The sequence below is a fragment of the Cuculus canorus genome, chromosome 7 (genome assembly GCF_017976375.1).
Source record: "Cuculus canorus isolate bCucCan1 chromosome 7, bCucCan1.pri, whole genome shotgun sequence".
Classification (NCBI taxonomy): domain Eukaryota; kingdom Metazoa; phylum Chordata; class Aves; order Cuculiformes; family Cuculidae; genus Cuculus; species Cuculus canorus.
Window position 1 is genome coordinate 37,470,976 of NC_071407.1, and position 18,376 is coordinate 37,489,351.

At 43.9% G+C, this 18,376-nt stretch overlaps 1 protein-coding gene across 3 annotated transcripts in view; it reads left to right on the top strand.

Moving 5' to 3' along the window:
* PRKG1 (protein kinase cGMP-dependent 1) overlaps window positions 1-18,376 on the top strand; it is a 529,543-nt gene that overhangs the window by 499,823 nt on the left and 11,344 nt on the right. For all 3 annotated transcript variants that reach the window (XM_054071966.1, XM_054071965.1, XM_054071967.1), the window contains exons 11-13: window positions 9,865-10,004; window positions 15,046-15,135; window positions 17,379-17,520. In XM_054071966.1, coding sequence (XP_053927941.1) covers window positions 9,865-10,004; window positions 15,046-15,135; window positions 17,379-17,520 — 372 coding nt within the window. The remainder of the gene's footprint in view (window positions 1-9,864; window positions 10,005-15,045; window positions 15,136-17,378; window positions 17,521-18,376) is intronic.

Below are 18,376 nucleotides of genomic sequence, written 5' to 3' on the forward strand. Positions count from 1 at the left end.
AAGCCAGAAGCTTCATTCTGTTTGGAGGCAAGAATAAGATGTTAACAAAGGTGCTGTATTGCAGACAAAGCTAACCTTGGGAACAGAGATGGATCTTGTATGGGGAGAGTTTAGGTCCATTTCATATTTTCAAGAAACCACAGTAGTGAGTTTTTCCATTCGGTTTAGCATATTTTAGCTATATAACCCTTCTTCTGCTATTTACTTTTTATTGGAATGATTTTATACATGACACAGTTTACATTCCTCGCTGCTTTTTCCCTTCTAGGCATTTTGGAAAAAATAATATTTACCTATGGGCTTTATAGAAAGACACAGATTTTAATACATTTCCCAATGCCCTCATTTATAAAAACTGAGTTGTGCATGTTGTCATGCACTGAATACGGATTTTCAGTACAGGGATCGAAACATGAATTACAGATTTTTAGCACAGTTGAGTATTTGATTAAGCAATTTTAAGTGGTAAATAGCTGAGGTTTTCTAAGGAGTGTGCATTTTTTAGTGTGTACTTGGATGTGTTCATAGAGCGCAGTTTTGCAACTCATTTTCTTGTAAAGCCCCGTAGCACTCAGATGGTCATGTGATGGTTAGTGCTTTCCCAACCGGCTGGATCTAGACTTTTTCAAAGAAAATAAGGACATTATGATGGACATTTACTACCCTGCTGCCCGCTTATAATTAATTCTTGATTCATCCTTCAAAATTTCAGCCTGCAGTAGATCCTAAAGACTTACTTTGTACTCCATGGTTTTTTCTTTCCTTTCTTGGTCTTTTTTTTTTCAGTCTTGACTTACCTTCCACTCTAAGCCGGTACAATCACTGTGCCGGTTTGCATGCAACGTGCAGCTAACTCGAAACTAGCGTGATGTTGAGCACAAGGTGGAAAGGATATAGCAAAAAGCATCAAGTAGCCTGCTTGTAATTCGGATATGCAAACGAAGCCTTAGGTCAGGAGAGCCTTAAGGAGATGTGCAAAGTGCCTTCAAAACCCTAACAGGGACAGTACTGAGCACCTCAGTAGGCTTCGAGGCATAAACATAAGCAAGGTATTTCCTTGCTTGCCTAATTAAAAAGAAGTATTAGCAAGAAAGCAAGTTGTAACACAAAGAATATGATTGTGGAGAAGATCTGTTTCATCCTAGAAGAACATAAATATATTTAGTATTACAAGCATGCTGTACGCTTTGCTGGGGTGAGGGCAGAAGGTGCCGCTTTGCTCGTACAGCAGTTCAGCTGTTGGGATTAGGAGAGCTCAGCTTGCAAGTGCTGCACTCAGCAACAGCTGCTGCTATTTTTGTTGGTTCGAACACATCTAGCTGGGAAACAGCGAAAAATAAAAGTCCTTAGACATACCCAGCAAGCAAAAGCACTTGCACTTCAGTTCCTGAGCTCGAGTCAATTATTATTTAATGCAACATGAAAATATTCGTGTTGCATGATGGCACTGATTTCTGGCTCTGTTACATCCAAATGATGCACACAGAGCAAAATGCAACCCAGCAAAAGCCCTTTGGAAAAGCATCTTTGTTGTTACAGAGGCATTGCCATGCACACACGTGGAGTTCAACAGGAGCAATAAGGAACTTGTCTGTGCACTGTGGACTGAGGAGTTCAAGAAAAGCTTCTGCCCAGCTCCTAAAACCTCCCTGTTACCGTGCAAACAAAGTAGTTTTTACTTGCACAAGCTCTGCGCCCTGTGTGTTCCCGTTTAGTTAGGAGCCTGGCCAGCTCCCTTGAAGATCAGCTGAAAAAGCTCCTGAGCAAGGTTTTTATGAGTGCAGTGCCAGATGCTGTGAAAGTTCATGTCTAAATACCTCTATTATATCAGCAAGAAGAAATCTGGAGATTTTTGAGTGGTGAATGCCATTTTAGTTGTCATCTCTATGCAGCTGCCAAAATGAAGGAAGGATAAACTAGAAAAATAAATGTTGGGCTTCTTGGAACACCCGTGGCTGTGCAAGAGCTGTAACCCACAGGCACAACATCTGCAGTAAATTGGAATTCAGAACATCGGGAGAGGTTCTTTGCTGTCTTTTCCTAGAAAAATACAGGAATAGAAGACCAGATGAGTACGAGTTAAGTGGCAAGGTTCAGGCACCTCACTAGTCTTCACTGAAAAGAAATCCTTCCTTTGGGGATTGTTCCACATCCTGGTAAATATTTATTAATGCTTCCAGATTCTCAAGGTCAGCTTGCAGTGTATCGGTTCAGTCCTCACTGGAGCTGCACGGAAATGTACATAATATACATGTATGATTTATAGTAAATAGAGGCAAAGAAAGAGGAAGGAGAAGAAACATACAGATACAGCTTTTTGCTCTTCCATCGAGGCCTGGATTTTGTCTCATGAATATCCATTTTCCCAAAAAGTCTGGAAAAGCACTAAGGTGTAAAACCATATTTCTTTATACATGAATTAGAGCTATGATAGAAAAACCAGCAGGCCTTGAGCCCACTGTATGTTTTGGAAGTTGCAGAAGTTTAGACATTGTAAAGCAAAGCGATGCTTTTGGAGTGATTCCAACGCTTTCAATAAGCATGAGGAGCAGAGGAGAAGCCAGCTGAGGTCTAACAAAACAAGAACATGGAAAAGCAGGAGGAATTGCATCTCTACTCTTTCTATAGTCCTTCTCACCTCCTTCTCCTCTTTGTCCCTCTGCCTCTCCATCTCTCCTCTCCTCTTCTCTCTTCCTCTTCTCTCCTACATCTGCATCTTGTCCCAATCTTGTAGCATTCCCCTTCTACTGAAGACACTACCAAGACATCTCCACCCTCTTCGTAATGGACTTTAGAAGTTTCTTTACTGAAGCAGCATTACTGTCTCAGCACTAACAAGTTAAATGTAGTCCTATGAGCTCAACTTAGTAGCAGCAAAACGAAGCCCATTTCCCTGCTGTGTCCTCTTCAAGGGAACGTCTCCTTGAATGTATTTTCAGATAGTGACCCATCTGTTTGGGTTCGTTCAGGGATGGCTCTGTCATGATGACCCAAGCTGCTAAAAAAACACCTGCTGACTTGGGAGTGGGGCACCACGCTGAGGCACAGCCCAAGAGGAGATGATGAGGCTGTGACACCGGGTGGACAACACTCCCAGAGTGACCTGCACCTGCAAGGCATGTGAGGAGAGGGTAACTTTGGGGCTAACACAGAAGAAAGCTGCTAGTTACAACTCCTGTTGTAACAGAAGCATCTCCAATGTTGTGGGGTTTCTTTGCTTCAGAGGTCTGGAAGAGTGCCACATGTGGAGGACAGGAATAGCTGCTTCTTCTTGAGGTTGGCAATTGCTGTAAGCTCCTACGATTGGAAGTGGCTAAAGATGGAGGAGCCTGACTCTTTCCATGTGGCCCTGTCCAGTTAACGCCTTCTGGTTGAAGATACCACCGTGGCTCCAAATCTGAGCGTGATAACCTATCAGCGTAGTGCTTGGACCAGAATACTTTGCAAAATATATAGGTATATGTTTTAATGTTATATTTCTCTTGTATATGCGTATAGATATATATGCCATATAAGTTTTATATATTTATATTTTTGCATATGTGTATGCAAAACACATATGTGTGCTAAATACAAGCAGCTCTTTCTCATTTGATGTTGCTTCTAGAATTGCCTCGTTTAGTTATAAACGACATTTCTGCAGTTACTTTTGTCACTGGGATGCAGTTCATCTCCTGAATGAGAACCCTGCAGACCAACCTAATCTAATTCATTTTAGCTCTTGTCTCTCTGTCTTTGTGCAGCACCTCTTGAAAATGGTGTTTGGACTTGATTTAACTACGCTCCCTATTGCGTTTTCTTGTGTTTTGGAGAAAACCATATATTCCTGTTCCACAACCGAAAGGGTTTATATAGTCCTCTGTAGGTTCGTTTGTAAGAGAGAGGGTGAGACCTCAAGCAGATTTACCCAGAGGGGCTCAGACCAGGAGAGCACCAGGAGCAGCCACAACTTCACCGGAGATCACTTTTCTGGGGATTATTGCCCTGGAAAGGACGGTGTGGTTCTGCTCGTGGCAGAGGTTTGTTCTTCAGCCTGCTTTGCCTTTTACAATTAAGTTTGTGCAAGTGGAAGGCAGAATCGCACCCACGGACCCTGTGCCAGAACGCAGTGATGAGATAGACATAAAATGGGAAGCTGAAACATGTATAAAGGTGGAGAGAAAGAGAAGTTGGAAAGAAAGAGGAGAATACTCAGTGCTGTAAATTTTATTTCTTTTTTTTTTTTTCCTGCCACTGGACCTCTTGACAGATATGCAACTCTGATCTTACTGTTGGATGTGGATGTTCACGGTGGTCGTGATGTTTGCTCTTGCCATCAGTGCCCGGAGTTTCCAAGAGAGAGCATTTTGGAGATTTTTGCACTGGGGAAAGGGCAGTGACTGGGTACAGTAGGTGTGAGGAGTTAAAAAAAGGGGGGAAAGGACCAGAAGTTACCTTGTGTCCATTCTCTTGGGGCTGGGCTGCTGATGGATAAGAGCCATTGAAAGCAAGGCTCCAGCGGGTCTGCACCAAATCAATAGTCCCAGGGCCTTGGAAATAGAAGATGTTGTTTCCAAGTGAGTGAAAACTGATCTTGTGCGCTGTGTAGCAAGGATGGCTCCTTTGCAGACTGCCTTCCATGTAAAGCTACACGCTTTTCCCTTTTCTAAAGCATTCGGGAGCTTTTTGTGGTGGGTTTCTTTGGGAGGCTGAGTTTTCTGCTCAACGTACCCCCACCTTCTGAGCTGAGCATCAAAATCCTTACAGCTTCCTTGGCTCCCTGTGCTATTTTCCCTCCTTATAACTAGAGGATGGGGTGTTTTCAGCAGCCCGTTCTCATCTGCTCAATAGTAATCCTATTTTTTTGTTTTAAAGTAAGAAGCCCAGGTGATACTATTTTTTTATACAGCCGAGATACTATTTTTTTTCTACTTTTTGAATTGAGATTGAGATTAGGCGTGGGATTTTTTTCTATTAACTGTCCTGAATTTAATATTAAAAATTGCCGTTTGTTAAAATAATAGCAATTATCTACAGCTCCCCAGATTTACATTGTAAGAATAGTCCTCACAGTTACCACATTTGGCAGGAACACCAAAGCAAGGGGAGAACTCGGGCATGTTGAAGAAGGAAGAGAAGATTGCAGGGTTAAGCCTTTGACACAGTTTCTCACAGCATTCTGCTTCAGAAACTGTCAGCCTCTGGCCTGGACAGGCGCACACTCTCCTGGGTTGAAAACTGGTTGGATGGCCCAGAGAGTGGTGGTCAATGGAGTTAACTCCAGCTGGAGGCAGTCACAAGTGGGGTTCCTCAGGGCTCAGTACTGGGTCCAGCTCTGTTCAATGTCTTTATCAATGACCTGGATGAAGGCATCGAGTGCACCCTCAGCAAGTTTGCAGATGACACTAAGCTGGGTGGAAGCGTGGATCTGCTGGAGGGTAGGGAGGCTCTGCAAAGGGATCTGAACAGGCTGGACCGCTGGGCCGAGACCAATGGCATGATGTTCAACAAGGCCAAATGCCGGGTCCTGCACTTGGGGCACAACAACCCTATGCAGCGCTACAGACTGGGGGAAGAGTGGCTGGAGAGCTGCACGGAGGAGAAGGACCTGGGGGTGCTGGTTGACAGCCGACTGAACATGAGCCAGCAGTGTGCCCAGGGGGCCAAGAAGACCAATGGCATCTTGGCTTGTATCAGAAACAGTGTGACCAGCAGGTCCAGGGAGGTTATTCTCCCTCTGTACTCGGCACTGCTGAGACCGCACCTCGAATACTGTGTTCAGTTCTGGGCCCCTCACCACAAGAAGGATGCTGAGGCTCTGGAGCGTGTCCAGAGAAGAGCAACAAAGCTGCTGAGGGGCTGGAGAACAAGTCTTACGAGGAGCGGCTGAGAGAGCTGGGGGTGTTTAGCCTGGAGAAGAGGAGGCTGACGGGAGACCTTATTGGTCTCTACAACTACCTGAAAGGAGGTTGTGGAGAGGAGGGAGCTGGGCTCTTCTCCCAAGTGACAGGGGACAGGACAAGGGGGAATGGCCTGAAGCTCCGTCAGGGGAGGTTCAGGTTGGATATCAGAAAAAAATTCTTCACAGTAAGAGTCATCGGGCACTGGAACAGCTGCCCAGGGAGGGGGTGGAGTCGCCTTCCCTGGAGGTGTTTAAGGAACGGGTGGATGAAGTGCTGAGGGACATGGTTTAGGGAGTGTTAGGAATGGTTGGACTCGATGATCCAGTGGGTCCTTTCCAACCTGGTGATTCTGTGATTCTGTTCATTTTCCAGGTAGACAATGAGTTGATCAAAAATGTAAGCCTTAAATGTTGTACCTTGGCAACCTGTCTGAGTGCATCAGCACGTTTAGTGCAAATTAATCCTCCCCGTGCTCTGAAACTCTCACGAATCCTCTGCATTGTAAAGCTCAACAGGAGAGGGAATGGAAAATGGATCTAAATTCTCCAGTGACATTCGGTCAAAGTCTTGCATTAACTAATTGCAGCCGCCTGATTGTTCTATATTTAAACATTTGTGGCAGTGATAATGTCAACAAACACCAAATAAAACCACTGTTTTCTGCTTCCTTGTAGTAATTCCCTTGCCTGTACTTATCTTGAATTTGTGCAGGTATGTATAGGAAAGCAAATTCCTTCCCCAGATGCTCCATCGTGTGACCAGGCATCCCTGAAAAAAAACCAAAAAAACAGGAATTAATAAAAGAAATGGACTTTTTAATGAAAGACACAAAAATTAGGTAGTCAAAATCCATGGTATTAAAATGAAGGGGACACATTGGGATTTATTCATACTACCCTTAATTATAAAATACTGGAATTTATTCATCTGAGCCTTTACCAGCTGGTTTTGTTTATTTTCGACTGTGATGCCTAGTACAGATTAACATAGGAAAACAGGAATTTATGTTCCAAGTAAGTTTAGAGCACTAAATACTTTTTTTTTTTTAATGTTTCACATCCAAATGGAACAAGAAATGTTCAAATTTGCTACTGGAGCTACTTTCTTGCTTCCACTATTCATTATTATTTGTCTGTGGACATCCTAACCTTAAAAAACACAGATTGAAAGAAAACAAATCTAATCTGTAATATCTAAGAGGGATTTGCACAGACTTTTGTTTGAAGTAATTTGATGCAGTTGATTACGTTTGTCTGATGGGAAGCCATGCAATCTGGATTGCCATTGAAGGCAAGAGGGATTAGTTCTCCAGAACGATATGCTTAGAGATATTAAACGGTAATTCTTTTTTTTTTCGCAAGTTTTGATAAATTCTGGTCAGCTTAGATTTTACCTTAACTTCCTTAATTGCTTTGTTGACTTTGTGTCACCTTACTTCTCACCCTGTTCCCCTGAAACAGCCTGGTTTGATTTAGATGGGATAATATCAAATTCATTTAGTTCAAAGAGTTGAACTGAGCCCATATGTCATTTTTTCAAAATGAAACAAAAAAACCCCAAATCCTAACCAAAAATGTTTTTATCACTTTCAGTCTGCCATAAATGGAGAATTTCTTTCTGCTTTGAGCTGTGGTCAAACCACATTGCGGAGGCAGTTCCATGTAGCACCAGATCAATGAATAAACGGGCAGCTCTACTACATTGATGAGGAAAAATGTTTTTCTTTATTTTATGTGGATTGTTTAGGTCTTTGTGCCCTGTCTCCCTGAAGATTAAATGGCAAACACAGGCTTCATGCAAAGCTAATAATTATGAGTCTCAGTGTGAGACACAGAATAGCACCCTTGGAAAAAGAAAAGGTTCATGTGGGCTTGGAAGTGCTTGTGGCTATGGGGAAAATAAGAAGCCACAAATCTGGGGTCCGAAACTCTGAGTGGTTTTAAACCAGATAGATAAATACATGCATGCATATATAGATAGAATCATAGAATAGTTAGTGTTGGAAGGGACCTTAAAGATCATCCAGTTCCACCCCTGCCATGGGCAGGGACACCTCCCGCTGGATCAGGTGCCCAAGGCCCATCCAACCTGGCCTGGAACACCTCCAGGGATGGGGCAGCCACAGCTTCCCTGGGCAACCTGGGCCAGGGCCTCACTACCCTCATGGTGAAGAAATTCCTCTTTATGTCCAGTCTAAATCTGCCCCTCTCCAGTTTATACCCATTGCCCCTCGTCCTATCCCCACAAGCCTTTGTGAACAGCCCCTCTCCAGCTTTCCTGTAGCCCCTTCAGGTACTGGAAGGTCACTCTAAGGTCTCCCCAGAGCCTTCTCTTCTCCAGGCTGAACAACCCCAACTCTCTCAGCCTGTCCTCGTATGGGAGGTGCTCCAGCTCTCAGATCATCTTTGTAGCCTCCTCTGGACCCGTTCCAACAGCTCCATCTCCTTCTTATGTTGAGGATTCCAGAAGTGGACATGGTACTCTAGATGAGGTCTCAGAAGAGAGGTGCATATGTATGTACATACACCTACACACAGCACACCAGTATTGGGTACAAAACTGCCAATAAAACCCTGGAGCAACAAGGTGCTTCTCTGAAAGCAATAACAAAGCGGTGGTAAAGTCAGAGGGTTTTCTCTACTGGTGTTTTGAGAAAGTTGAGAGTTATCTGAGGAAGTTCAATCCGTCTTCTTCAGCTTCTTTTCCCTTGCTCAGGGAACAGTCATGGCTTATGGTGGTCACATGGGTGATAATGTCTGTGTTTTGGGCCATTGTAGATTAAACCACCGAAACAGCATTAATAAATCCAAGAACTTACCTTGAAAACTTTGGCCATAGACTGATGTGTTAAGGTTTATCTCTCAATCACTTGTAGTGCTGTTGGGAGTCTCTTTGCTGGCTGAGAATTGATCAGAGTGCTGTTTCTTTCTGGTTTTCTGACAAAGACGGAATGCTGAGGATATCATGACTCCTTGCATTTGCCCTGCAACCTGGATTGTTACATGAACAAAGCAAATGCAGACAAAAGCGTTTGAGGTTACGGTTGCAGGGACAGCTTGGGAAAAGCATGAAGGGTGCCATGTGTCATATCAGCCTTCTGTTACCGAGAAAATGTAAAAATGGAAATATCATTAAATAAATGTCAATTGCATGAATGGTGTCTCCTCACCTAAAAGGCAAACTGGATTTCCGTCGGGCCTTGATGACCAACAAGCCACTTGTCTGCTGGCTGAAGCCAAATTCCTACAGGAAAATTGAAATAGAAGTCACCAAATGGCATCTCTTACTGTAAAGGGGGAAACATTTAACTGGCAATACCATTGCAAGCAGCTGCTGGGGGAATTTAGCAAACTACGAGGCTTGGTAGGTCAATAATGAGGTTCCTTTCTTGTTTGGTGGTGACTAAGAGGGAATAGCCAAAATGGAAAGGGTGTCTGAGTTCCAGCTGTCTTTGGGATTGGTACGAGTAGGCTGGGGATGGCTCAGGGTTCAGAAGTTACCAGGGTTACACCAGCGAGCAAGCAAACAACTTCCAGCGTCATCTCAGGAAACCAGGCTAAAAATAGGTTGCTGAGGCTTAAGGTTAAAAGTAAAGATGTGACCAAGCAGTGCCACTGGAAAGCCAGCTCTGCTGGTCCTCTGCAAACATCCAAGGACTGCATTCCCCTGCCAGAGCTGGTGCATTTGTTGCTAGCTATAGAAAAAGGCTTTGTTAAAGTTGTACGCTAGCTGGCAGCATCTTCTGACCCGACAGTAACGCTCACGGTTGGGTTTTCCCTAAAACACGCTGCGTTTCAGAAATGGCTTTTCCGTTTAGCAGTTTGCCAAGTATTTAGAAATCTGCTTCATGTAAAGCAAAGCTGATGTTTGAAGAGGTGAGAGGAACCATTTGAAGGTAGGGTGGTAGGGTTAGTGAGACCCCCCCAGCTTGGTGGCAGGGATGCATCCTACTTCTAACCACTATTTGCCTGCTTTACCCAAGGTCCAGTTGAAAAGCGAAGAATCGAAAACATTTGCCATGAAAATACTGAAGAAACGTCACATTGTGGACACGAGGCAGCAGGAGCATATCCGCTCGGAGAAGCAGATCATGCAAAGTGCGCACTCAGACTTCATTGTGAGGTACTGTCCCTCTGCCTTCTGTGCTGCTGGGGGGGAGGGAGGAGCAGCCCGTCTTCACATTCCATAAAACCACATGGGAATAATGCATCCCTCACCATCAAACCCTTTAGTCACAGCTTCCCTGCAAGGGATTGAAGGTACAGCGCATGGAATAAGGTCTTCTCCAGGCAGACATGAGATTTCTCTGCCTGCGGGGGACTTAAACCCAGGCCTAAACTTAACTCTTGGCTTAAGGGGTTTGCATTTGCCCCATGATGTGCTCGCATGGCTTTGTGGCTCCTGGAGCAAGCACACACATCGCATGCAACCTGGACAGAGCTTGCCGAGGCCGGTGGGCGATGCTCCATATAGACACACATGGCATGGCTTGCCTGCTCATGGTTAATTTTCCTCTTTTTTCTGTATTTCTGAATTTTCCTTTCTGCAAAGCGAAGCTGGAAGACAGGGTTCAATCTTTTGAGATCATCTGCTGTGAATAGATTGTGCCCAGCGCTTCTCTTTAGGGTGTGTTAGATAGATCCTTGACTCAAACACCTAAACCACATAGCTCCCCAAAACCTAAGCAGATGCAATTCTTTGGTGAATAAAATCAGGTGCCAGGCATTTTTGTTTGTTTTAACCCTAATAGCAAAGTTCTCTTAACTCTTCAAGGACTGCGAGTATCTGTCAGCAGAAGCCGCGATGGTTCATTATGTGGTTTGGTCAGGATAAGAGTAGGTGGTGAGGAACTCTAGCAGGGCGTTGCATTTCACTGAGCTGGAGGTATCTGAAAGGGCATCCTCTCGTCTTAAGCCTCAAAGAGATGCCTGAAGCACTTGCCTTTTGCCAGAAGAGATCAACCCCGTTCCCAAAAATTGCTCCAGAGATATATACTAACCCAGAGGTGAAACCAAAGCCTTGTAATAAATGCAAAGGCAAGCATTTGGCCCCAGGGTGGCCACTCATCAGTCGCTAAGGGGGTGTTTCCTTCCTGGGCTGATCCCTGGGATTCCCTCAGAGCCCACAGCTTCACCTCTGATTCATGGGTGACATCTGCAGCCTAACACCCTACCCGGCTGCACTTTGCTCCGTGCTGTAATGTTGACTCACAACCATTCCCCTGTTACCTAGGCTAGAGCCAAATATACCCTCTGGGCTATTTTGGCCTAGAGATGTATTTTTTGAAGCCTGAGCTGTCTCGGGAAGGGGATGTAAAGGGAGGTGAAGCTCAGGGCCAGCCGACTAGAGGGACATTTTGACACCGTATCCAGAAATACCCCCTCCTAAATCAAACGCCTGAGCCAGCAAACGTTTCTTAATGGAACCACTGATGTTCATAGCTAACAGAAGAAATACTACTTCTTTCCCAGTTCTTATTCTGCGAGTAGACAGGTGAAAAAAGATGTGTTAGACATAGGTCTTTCTTTTCCTTCCATATCACAGAATCCCAGAATGGTGGAGGTTGGAAGGGACCCTCTGGAGCTCATCCAGTCCAACCCTCCTGCTAAAGCAGGGCTACCTTGAGCAGATTGCACAGGAACACTTCCAAGCACATCTGTATACCTCTAGAGTAGGAGACTCCATGCCCTCCCTGGGCAGCCTGTTCCAGTGCTCTGTCACCCTGACAGGAAAGAAATTTTCCTCAAGTCTTACGAGGAGCGGCTGAGAGAGCTGGGGTTGTTTAGCCTGGAGAAGAGGAGGCTGAGGGGAGACCTTATTACTCCCTACAACTACCTGAAAGGAGGTTGTGGAGAGGAGGGAGCTGGGCTCTTCTCCCAAGTGACAGGGGACAGGACAAGAGGGAATGGCCTGAAGCTCCGTCAGGGGAGGTTCAGGTTGGATATCGGAAAAAAATTCTTCACAGAAAGAGTCATCGGGCACTGGAACAGCTGCCCAGGGAGGGGGTCGAGTCGCCTTCCCTGGAGGTGTTTAAGGAACGGGTGGATGAAGTGCTGAGGGACATGGTTTAGGGAGTGTTAGGAATGGTTGGACTCGATGATCCAATGGGTCCTTTCCAACCTGGTGATTCTGTGATTCTGTTCAGGTGGAACTTGCTGTGCTCCAGCTTGTGCCCATTGCCCCTTGTCCTGCCACTGGGAATCATTGAGAAGAGTCTGGCCCCATCCTTTTGACACCTGCTCCTTAGAAATTGATCAGCATTGATGAGATCCCCTCCTCAATCTTCTGTTCTCCAGGCTAAATGAACGCAGGTTTCTCAGCCCTTCTTCATGAGAGAGATACTTCTGTTCCCTCGTCATCTCTGAGGCCTCCACGGGACTCTCTCCCGTCATTCCTCGTCGTTCTGGAGCTGGGGAGCCCAGAACTGGATACGGGACTCCAGATGGGACCTCACTAGGGCAGAGCAGAGGGGGAGGAGAACCTACGTGGACCTGCTGGCCACACTCTTCTTGATTCACACTAGGATGCTGTTGGCCTTCTTGGCCACAAGGGCACATTGCTGGCTCATGGTTAGCTGGTTGCCTACCAGGACTCTCAGGTCCTTCTCTGCAGAGCTGCTTTCCAGCCGGTCAGTCCCTAATCTGCCCTGGTGCAGGCGTTGTCGTGCGGTGATTCCCATCCTTTGCAGTTACAAGCCTCCTTTAACTATTTTTAATAATGGAAATCCTGCCACTGGGAAGGGACTTTCTGAGTCATGAAGTCCAACCTTTTGCTATTGCATGTGCAACAGCTAGAAAGGATCGGGTTTATCAAATTCCATGTCTGTTTTTTCCCCCTCACTTCTTTTGCACATCCACAGGGATTTGAAGTTGTTTTATAGCTTCTATCCTAAAATTCATAACCTGTTTATATTCTTTCTTGGGCCAGCTGGGATAATATTTTTCTGTGTGCTGCAAGCAGAAATCTTACCACTTTGATAGATTGTGTTTTGAGATATTTGGTGAAAGGTGCATTTAAAATCATCTTCGTGCAAGGACGCAGCCTCTGGGATATCAGAATAGGAATGAGAAAACTCCTGAAGAACTCAATTATTTTCTTATTTCATCATGAAACTGTTCATTAGAAGTCTTTGAAGAATAGTTCAATTTGGTTATTAAAATGCTTAAACCAGGCGAGAAAAGCAGAAGAGGGCAAATACCACTAAATAAAATTTACTCATAGATAAACTAAGAATCTCATGGAAGAAAATGCTCTGGCTTCGGTAAAGGGGCAAACAAGCGTTGAGCCTTAGAAGTCCTCACTGTTTCTGTAAAGATTTAGATGAACAAGAAAATACATAAAAAATTAACTCAAATATTGTGACATTTCAAACTTAAGACTGCTTGGTCTACTAAGGTAGTGCAGTTCCATCATGTATAAACTTTATACTTCCATTACAGTTGATAGACAATATTTGGGTTTTTTTCTGCATGTTTTAGGCCAGATTTGATGCCCGTAAAATTTTCTGGAAAGCAGTTTTCCAGCAGGGCTACCTTACCTAAAGGGAGTGATGCCATCTGATAGGAACACTTGAATTACTGAGCAATTATAAACATCTAGATACTCATATATTGGATTCTTGAATATGTAGGTTTTCTGTGAACCTTAAGTAGATGAAATATTTATTAAGATAAATTATATTTTGTCCAGATGACAAGAAATAAGATTTTTTTTTTTGTTAAACCCATAGATTTTAACTGTAAGAAATGGCCAGTAAGTTTGTTCCAACTTCTCCTGAGAAGCATCTTATAACTGAGGTTTTAGATGTCAACATAGGCAATGATAGAATATGGAAAGTTCTGAAATGCACTGAGCAGATTCGGTACCCAGACTCCTGCCTACATCACGGCTCTGCCTGCTGGGTTTTTTTTCTGTTGAACATGCCAAAAATATAGCAGGTAACTGCTGCTAAGCTGTGTGCTGGATGCTGCACAAACACAGACAGGAGACAAATGTTGTCTAGCATTGTGATGTGAAAGGGTAGCGGAGCCAAGCTGTAGCTGCCAGGATGTTTTGCCATGTACCTTAAATTAATATTTCACTGCATGCCTTCAAAAGGAACCAAATCCCGCTGTGTTCTCCCCCTGGTCCATCACACAGCTCCATAAAAGATATTAATAACTGGATTTATCCCTAGCCGGGAAGAGCTAGAATCTGCAAACCCACCTGATTTAATTTGTATCGTGTTGCATCAGCCTTTTACATCTTGGAAATGTACATGAATGCAACAGTTACAGTATGACAGAATGTCCCTCAGCACCCCCTTCTGCTGCAGAGTTTGGATCTTTAAAATTAATTTCTAAACAGTGCAGCTGCAAATGAACCTTTCCAGTATCCGCATACAGCGGGCTCATTCCTGTAGGATCTGAACAGACGTGCCCACGTGTGATGAGAAGTACGAAAGGAGTTCAACATAAAAATTAAATGAAACAGCTAATAATGAATTCCCGATCATAATTGCCATAGTTTTATAGTTCCATTTGCTTAATATATCATATTAAACATGGAACGTGTATTTTACCACACAATTTAGATTGCACTTGGGGCGGATGGCTTCATAAAGCTGGCAATTTTTTTCTGCACTTTCAGTCTCTGAGAGGAAGAGTGCTTTTAGATATCTGCATGTCAGTGGGTTCTCTCTAAACTGTACCAATTCAGTCTGTTTAAGTTCTGAAATTAATCACAAATTGGGCGGTGCTCCATGGAAATGACCAAATGGAAGGAGGGCTACCAATCTGCAACTGGACTCCGTAGCATGAAGAATAAGATGATGTGGATGTTATAAAAAATGGTAGGAAAAATTCTCTTTTGAAGACATCTGGGAAGCCAGGGTATGTCATTAGAAATGGCAGATTCTATATGTAGCACCTAAGGTAGTGGTGACCTCTTCTTCTGAGGTCCAGGAAACACTTCACCTATCCTTTTCTGATGAAATTATTTCTCACCCAAGAAAAGACATTTATATGATCTCCTTAAATGTAGCTACTAGCTCTGAAAGATTCCTTTTCACCACCTCCTGTGGTGCTTCCTGGAATGAAGCCCATGGTCCACGAGAAGTGGGAACAATCGGTGCCTTCATTTGTATTGTGGATTTATTGATGAAGTTCTCATTTGCCAATGACAGGCTTTATAGGACGTTCAAGGACAGCAAGTACCTGTACATGCTGATGGAAGCCTGCCTAGGTGGAGAGCTCTGGACAATTCTCAGGGACAGGTGAGTCGTAAGAAACGTCCTACAGAGCGGAATATTTTCTAATATGCCTCCAGAAAACCAAAGGCCTTTATCACTCATGGGCAAAATCTGGATCTTAACCGTGGTATGTTTGATTTAAGAACCCAGACAGGTAAGGATCTATTTTTGTTCCAAAGCAGTTGAGTAGAGGCACAATGAATCCACTTATAACTGAGAATAAAGACCGACTCAGGTTGTATCCAACATATACAAGGCTTTATGTAAGCGTAGACTTATCCAGAGCAGCTTTGTCAGGGCCTTTCTGAAAAAATTGAAAAGACAGTGATGGTAGTCATGTGATAAATTGCATCTCTGACAAGTCTTTGACTGCCCTTTTCTGTGTCTTCATCTCTAAAGGGTGCCCCTAAAAAGCCAGCGGCGTATTTAGATTTTAATTAAAAATATTCCTTGTTTAATTAATTTAATTTTTAATTACAGAGAGCAACAACCTTTTGCAACCATAGAAATTATGCTTGTGTCTTTGGCGCCCACTCTAGCATTTATCACGTTTGGGAGCCTGGCTGGAGGCTCACGCAGCTGATAAGGAAATGTGGGATTGTCTTAAGGGTGACAGAGGCGTTGGGCATCACTTGTGATGGCAGAGAATGACCCTGCAGGTTGTTGCCAAGCATTGTAGGAGGTGCAAAGTCAAGGCCAGTCTCGCATTCCTGTAAGACACGGTCCAGAGAGAGGGTCCTTCCGGTGGGCACCTTCAGATACTGCTGCTGGGGCCATTTGAGAATCTGGACTCACAAACCAATGCCCCAAGGCAGCAGTGGAGGAAGGAAAGTTCACAGTTGCAAAGGAAATCCATTGCAAAGTATATTTTCCAGGTAAAAACGGCAGAATTCTTCAAAGTCATCTGAAAAATCATAATTTCCCATCCCAGAGAAAGACTTGCTCTTCTCATCTCAGTGCTTGCTCCACTGCCCACCCTCTGTAACTGTGTATAGCTACAGCCACCTCTATCCCAGAGGCACTGTGATAAATAATATTTATCAATATTAATATTTCTTAATACTTATGGCACAATCAGATATGATAGCGGTGAGCAGGAGGAAATCAATAGTTCTGCATGGGCTTTTTGCCCAGGTATCACATATTAGACGAGGGCAGCTCATCAAAGCAAGAAACAGGATCGTGCATCAAATCCACACCCTGCAAGGAGCACAGTGCCATTGGGATGCAGAAGTGCCAGGGAACAAAATAGTTAGGAAAGCATGAAATTACTTCCCATGCTGTAATGCACAAGCAAATGAGATCCTGGTATTTCCTGTATCGGGAGGGTTTGACCTTGCAGGTTTGGTTGTGGGTAGGTGGGTGGCAGGTGGGTCGCACGGGATGTGCACGTAATACGTCCTCAGGGCAGGCCAAGGTCACGTGTAACTACGTAATAGGCTGAGAATTGCAACATAATTTAATTAAGTTTGTGAAATGGAAAGAAATGCATTGGAAAGATTGATCAGAAAGCAAAGATTAGATTATTTTTTAGTTACCTAGAACAATTTTTTGGTAATTCCTCCTTTTCCTAAGAGCATGCCTTCTCCAGACCATTAAAATGAGAACTGTATCCGAGATAGCAGGTGACAGGGGGTAATATTCTCCGTCTTTGTCAGAGCCTGATAATTCCATCTTTAATTCTCTTGGCTTTAAATTGTGGTTCTGCTGCCACCTAGCTTAGACGGACTGCTGAGCCCAGCCAGCTCCCAGCTCGCACCTCAGCGGGATAGTTTGCTTCAGAAAACTGATTGCAAACTGGTGCTGAAATGAGGATCCAAAGGGGCAGCTTATGCTGGATTTGCAGTTAACACTTCAAGTCCCAGAAGCTGTAATTTTTCTGCCTTTGTCATGGTTATGAACATTAGTACCATCTCCACAGCTCAAAAGAGTACCCAAAACTCAAAGATTGCAGTAAAAAAAATCACCTTTTACTTACAAGGTAATGATTAGTAAATTTTCCTTTTATGAGATGAAATTATAAAATGAAATCTAGCCTATTTTAGACATGAATGTTGGATATGAAAGGAGATCGAAGGCAGAGATGTTAACTTCAAAAATGGAAATGCAATTAATTTTTTTATATAAAGGTAAGTTTAGTAACAGACACTTTCCAGGTGTTAAAAGTAATTTTAATGCAGTGTCTAGCTATTTTAATAGTAGAGTGAAGGCCAGTAAGGGAAGAGATCTAATCACTTTATCCCTTTTCCCTCTCTTGTTTTACACAGAGGTTCATTTGAGGATTCAACTACCAGGTTTTACACGGCGTGCGTGGTCGAAGCTTTTGCCTATTTGCATTCCAAAGGGATCATTTATAGGGACCTCAAGCCAGAAAACCTCATTCTGGATCATCGAGGTTATGCCAAACTGGTGAGTGTCTGCAACGTCCGGTTTGCTGAAAAAAAGTCACCACTGCTACCAGACAACTGCACCAGACTGGCCAGGGAGGTGGTTGAGTCACCATCCCTGAAGATGGGGAGATGATGTGCTTAGGGATCTGGTTTAGTGTTGGACAGGTACGATTGGACTCGATGATCATCTCAAACGTCTTTTCCAACCTGGGGATTCTGTGATTCTATGAACACAGGGGTAGAGGAGAACGCAGGATTAGCCCTACAACATCAGAAGCAAAGTCCACTCAGCCTAGGGTCCTGTCTCAGATGGTGGCTAGCAGTAGATGCTGAGATGAGATCAGGGCAAGGGTGCTGTCAGCCACCATCGGGATGTTTTTCCAACCTCCAGCAGACCAAGGCTCAGGGTACAGCTGAGTTGGGAAACACTAATTGAGGCTTGAAATTGAGATCTATAGTCCTGAAGTGGAAATGTTTAGAGAAGGAGAGAATCAAGAGAAATATATCTGGTTGATTTGGACTTCCTGAAAGACTGAAAAATAGCTTGAAAATCAGTGTCTTAAAATATTGGTGGGAGAGAGGGAGGACTGGCATCTGTGGTCTTTGTCGGCAACTGGTGAAGCAAATTTTGGAAGTTACTATTTCTGTCAGGTCCTTTGCATAAGCAATAAAAGAGGCGTTCGTAATTGAAATATTAATCATGACCCTGTCATGGCAAGAAGTTATTATTAATTGCTCCTGACTGTGTTGCTGATTTGTGGCAAATACCGCTTTAGGAGAGTCACTTGTGTTTTAGCACCCGTAACACAGCTGATTGATCTGCAAACTCCTCTGGGATGACTCTGTAAGGCTCTGACTGTCCCCCTGCAAGTTCC